This window comes from Sinocyclocheilus anshuiensis, unplaced genomic scaffold (genome assembly GCF_001515605.1).
Source record: "Sinocyclocheilus anshuiensis isolate Anshui unplaced genomic scaffold, SAMN03320099.WGS_v1.1 scaffold680, whole genome shotgun sequence".
In the NCBI taxonomy this organism is placed as follows: Eukaryota; Metazoa; Chordata; class Actinopteri; order Cypriniformes; family Cyprinidae; genus Sinocyclocheilus; species Sinocyclocheilus anshuiensis.
Window position 1 is genome coordinate 18,498 of NW_015555783.1, and position 5,660 is coordinate 24,157.

General features: G+C 35.1%; 1 protein-coding gene across 1 annotated transcript in view; it reads left to right on the forward strand.

The window, feature by feature from the left end:
* Positions 1-5,660, forward strand: part of LOC107674754 (low-density lipoprotein receptor-related protein 2-like) — a gene marked incomplete at its 5' end in the record, with an annotated part of 69,088 nt that overhangs the window by 16,196 nt on the left and 47,232 nt on the right. The window contains 4 exon segments of the mRNA XM_016468847.1: positions 1,190-1,397; positions 2,805-3,898; positions 4,668-4,833; positions 4,926-5,084. Of these exon segments, the coding sequence (XP_016324333.1) occupies positions 1,190-1,397; positions 2,805-3,898; positions 4,668-4,833; positions 4,926-5,084 (1,627 nt within the window).

The following is a 5,660-nucleotide window of genomic DNA, read 5'->3' on the forward strand; positions in this document are numbered from 1 at the left end:
CATTGTTCGGTACTTTTTCGGTCTTTTCGCTTATTCTTTATAATAATAATAATTTTTTTTTTTTGCTATTTTCGACCGAATAATTTCGGTTATCAAACATTTGGTGCATCCCTAATGACAACAACGAACAACAGTTTACATTTTTTTTATTAAAATAAGCTGCAAATTAATGAAATATGTTTTAAAATAATCATATATATATATATATATATATGTATGTGACCCTGGACCAGAAAAATCGATAATTTTGACCCATACAATGTATTGTTAGCTATTGCTACAAATATACCCGTGCGACTTATTACTGGTTTTGTGCTCCAGGGTCACACACACATATATAACAATAACAATATACAGCTTTAGACATTGTTAGCATGTTGCTAAGCTAACAGTGAGAACTCTAATACACATACAACTAACATCATACAGAAATGTTGGGTAAAATAGTCCATTTTTAATTAATATCAATTAAATTTAAAGTACTTTTGGAATAATTATTTTTTGGATATGAATTCTAATAAGCATAAAACAACACATGACGCAAATGTTGGGTAAAATAATCACATTTTTCATTTGGATTAATTTCAATTCTGAAGAAAAAATACTGTAACATGTTCTTTGATTATATTGATCAAGGTAGCAGTTGGTTTTGGAGTGTGTGCAGCTGAAAAGCTAAATTGCTGCAATTGAACCTCAAATTGCTGCCTGTGTAGGCATCTCTCAGTGCCATTTTTTTAACATTTATCTCTGATTCATTCTGCGGTTGACGTAGGGTGGTCTTTTCTGGAAGTCAGCGTAACCTTGATGGCCATGTAGCAATTACCAGAGAGCGATGAATGACTTTCAATAGGATATCAGTTTACCAATTAGTTCCCCTCTGCCTCAGGGGGACACTCAGCTTTATGCGGAGAAGAATCAGTGTCCCTTTGTTCGGTGTTCAGTGCACATGTTCATTCTCCAGGGCTGTGAACGCCGTCTATTGTATAAGTGCTTCCAGTAAGATCTGGAAGTGCTAGCAAAGCAGAGTCCCAATATATCAGTACTGCTACACACTGATATGCACCAGGAATGTGTATACATTACCAGAATAGATAGATATGAGTCAGTATCATGTACTCTTACGGTTACATATTTGCAGTATTAAATATCTGTCTCTCATTCTCATTATCTGCTGTTTGTCTCCCCATAGCCTCAGCAGGCTCGTCTAACGGCTGCAGTAATAACGTGGGGACGTGTGAGCAGTTGTGTCTGCCTCGTCCCGGTGGCCTGTTCAGCTGCGCCTGTGCGACTGGGTTCAAACTCAGTGCTGATAACAGAACCTGTTCTCCATACCAATCCTATGTGGTGATATCTATGCTCACTGCCATCAATGGCTTCAGTCTAGGGTTTCATAAAGTGTTATATTTTTATATATTTTTTATTATTTTGTAATAAAAAAGAATATACATACACACGCAATTTAATAATAGATTATACATATACACATATATATTCATTGAAATGGACTGTTTGAACTGACTCACAGAAATGAATTCAATTTAACAACTATAATGTCATTTTTGCTACTGATATTGAAGTCAGAGACACTATTAAACTTTACAGCCAAATAAAAAACACAGTTATTCACAATGTTGCTTTATTGTACATTGCCAGCATAATTTTGCAAATATGTGACCCTGGAACACAAAAACAGTCATAAGGGTAAATTTTTTGGACAATAGGACAATATTTGGCCGAGATACAACTATTTGAAAATCTGGAATCTGAGTTATTATCAATGTTGAAAACAGTTGTGCTGCTTAAAATATTTGTGGAAACCATGATACATTGTTTTGTTTTTTTCCAGGATTCTTTGATGAATAGAAAGTTTAAAAGAACAGTATTTATATGAAAAATAAATCTTTTGAAATCATTATAAATGTTTGTACTGGCCAATTTTGATGAATGTAATGCATCATTATGGCATAAAAGTATTAATTTATTCCAAAAAACAAACAAACATACATACAATTTTTAGGATTCTTTGGTGGATAGAAAGTTCAAAATAACAGTTTTTATTTGAAATATTTATAAATGTCTTTACTGCCCAATTTTGATGAATGTAATGCATTATTACGGCAAAAAAGAACAATTTCTTTAAAAAACAAAACAAAACAAACAAATATACTGTGTATGACAACAGAATGTTGCAATGGACCAATCAGAATGTAGTATGAAAGTATTCCATAGTGATGTAGTTATTTATTTATTTGTTTATAGACACTATACATTCTACTCAACTTAGATTTTGTATGAAACAACTAATTTGCTTATGTTTTGTTGCACATATGTGACCCTGGTCTTAAGTCGCTGGGGTATATTTGTAGCAATAGCCAAAAAAACATTGTGTGGGTCAAAATTATCGATTTTTCTTTTATGCCAAAAATCATTAGGATATTAAGTAAAGATATATTTTGTAAATTTCCTACCATAAATATATCAAAACTTAATTTTTGATTAGTAATATGCATTGCTAAGAACTTCATTTGGACAACTTTAAAGGCGATTTTCTCAGTACTTAGATTTTTTTGCACCCTCAGATTCCAGATTTTCAAATATCTCGGTCAAATATTTACCAATCCTAACAAACCATACATCAATGGAAAGCTTATTTATTCAACTTTCAGATGATATATAAATCTAAATTTCGAGAAATTGACCCTTATGACTGATTTTGTGGTCCAGGGTCACATATTGTTCTTTTTTTGTTACTCTATAACACCGTTTATAATGGACTAACTTGACATGCCATTTTTAAAACGCAGCTCTGATGCACTCACTTTCACTAATGGTACAAGAGGCTGAAAAAGCATAGATATCCATCTAGTGCATGTGTACATAGACAAACAAAGTGTTTGGTCCTTAATCTCTCAAAGCAACATTAAGCGTCAGGGTTTCTCACATTTTCTGCATGTTTCTTGTCTTTGTCTTTCCACAGGAAGCCTCTATTTCACCAATGCCTTCTTGACCGAGACGTACATTGAAGTGATTCGACTCAATACCACGTTCCGTCGTGTCCTTCTAAAGACCCAAGTAGACATGCCTCGTCATATTGCGGTGGACCCCATGAACAGATACCTCTTCTGGGCCGACTACGGACAGACCCCCAAAATCGAGCGAGCTTTTCTAGATGGTTCCAACCGGACCGTGCTGGTTTCCTCAGGCATCGTCACCCCCAGAGGCCTGGCTTTGGACCACAGAGATGGATACATTTACTGGGTGGACGATTCCCTGGACATGATCGCACGAGTCCGGCCCGACGGGGGTGAGATGAAGGTCATACGGTACGGGAGTCGCTATCCGACTCCGTACGGCGTCACCGTGTTTGAGGGGAATGTAATCTGGGTGGACAGAAACCTGAAGAAAGTCTTCCAAGCGAGCAAACAGCCAGGTGCGACCGACCAGCCACTCGTGATCCGAGACAACATCAACATGCTGCGGGACGTTACCATCTTCGACCGGAGAATGCAGCCAAGTTCGGCCCACGAGCTCAATAACAACCCCTGCTTGGAGTCTAACGGCGGCTGCGCTCACTTCTGCTTCGCCATCCGAGGATCTCAGACGAGGAAGTGTTCGTGTGCCTTTGGGAATCTAGCTGCGGATAGCAGCAGTTGTGTGGTATCCCGGGATGACTACCTTATCTATACGACAGAAAGCACTGTACGATCTCTGCGGCTGGATCCAGAGGATCATTCGCTGCCCTTTCCCGTGGTTAACATGCCCCGGACTTCGGTAGCCCTTGATTTCGACCAGTTGGATGGCAGGATCTATTTCACCCAGAGCTCGGGAGCGGGCCATAGCAAGATTAGCTTCATTACTTTGGCTTCGCCTACCTCTTCTGTGACAGAGGTGGCCTCAGGTGAGCAGCTTATTTAAACTCCTAATGCACCCTGACACTGCAGGTTTAGCTAGAAATGGAAAGTTTGTTAAGGCAGTCTTTGAATGTTGGCTTGACAAAGTATCTCATGTGACATTTACAATGGTTAGTTTGCAGACTGGAGGTTATTTAGGCATTATGTAGTACCACGCAAGCAAACTTGTTCTTTTTGTGAAATATAAAAAAGAAAGAAAGCATGAGAGAAGTTATTTGTTTCTCAGGCAGAAAATTCTCATAATTGTTATTGTTATTTTACATTTTGGTTTGAGCAGATCAAATGTTCAGTTCTGGAGTTATTCAGGATCATGTCTACTGTCTGAGAGTCACAGTAAAATGTGTGCAGAAATGTACAAAAGCTGGTTGATAATAATATAATATAATATAATATAATATAATATAATATAATATAATATAATATAATATAATATAATATAATAAACCAAATGCAACCTGAAGATTGTTCTGTAACATGCTACGTGATTTTTCTTTTGGTATTTTAAAGCAATATTATGTATTTGAAAAGATGGGCTGCATAAGTATCTTCAGCAAGCACACAACGCTGCCTGAGTGATACATACAATGATAAATACAGTATAACAACCAAATATAATGATAAAAACTGTTGATAAGCACATTAAATTAGAAAGTTAGCAAAAATTAGATTTAAAGGGACAGTTTTTTACTCGACCTCATGTTGTTCCAAACCTTTGCTCCTTATAAAGTTTTATAACTTTTTTTCTGAACTGTGGAGATCTGGGAGCTCCTGATGGCATTGCCTATGACTGGATCAATAAGAGGATCTATTACAGTGACTACATTAACCAGAGCATCAGCTCCATGGCAGTGGATGGGTCTCAGAGGACTGTTGTAGCACAGGTGCCCAGACCCAGAGCCATCATGCTGGATCCATGTAGAGGGTGAGTCTCCCATTCAGTTAGACTGTGGTTTAGATGTATAATGAGCCATTTTATCATCTAATTTAAATGCATTTCTCTGTATATGCTGTCAGGTATATGTACTGGACCGACTGGGGAACCAATGCAAAGATAGAGCGTGCAACTCTGGGAGGAAACTTCAGGACAGAGATCGTCAACACTAGTCTGGTTTGGCCAAATGGTCTGACACTGGACTATGACGATCAAAGGCTGTATTGGGCAGATGCCAGCTTGTAAGATCTCATCTTTTAATTATATTCATAATAGTTATAGTTAATTTAATTTAATAATATACCTATAATAATAAAAATAATAATAATGTAATAATACATTCAATTATTTGATAATTTATAATTCATTAAATATATGTATTATATAGTACATTTATACTATATATATATATATACATATATAATTTTATTTAATAATATTTATAATTAATTATTAATAATAAAATAATAATAATAATTTTAATATACTGTGTGTGTATATATATATATATATATATATAAAATTTTATTTAATAATATACATTTAATAATAAAAATAAAAATTATTTAATAATAAATTATATTTTCAATAATTTATTACAAATATATTATATATGTATTATGTAATACTTAAATATATAATTGTAGCTGTTATATATATATATATACAGTGCCGTGAAAAGGTTTTTGCCCCCTTCCTGTTTTTTGGGGTTTTTTTTGCATATTTGTCACACTTAAAAGATTCAGATCATCAAACAAATTTTTATATTACACAAAGATAATGCAAGTAAATACAAAATGCAGTTTTTAAATGATGAT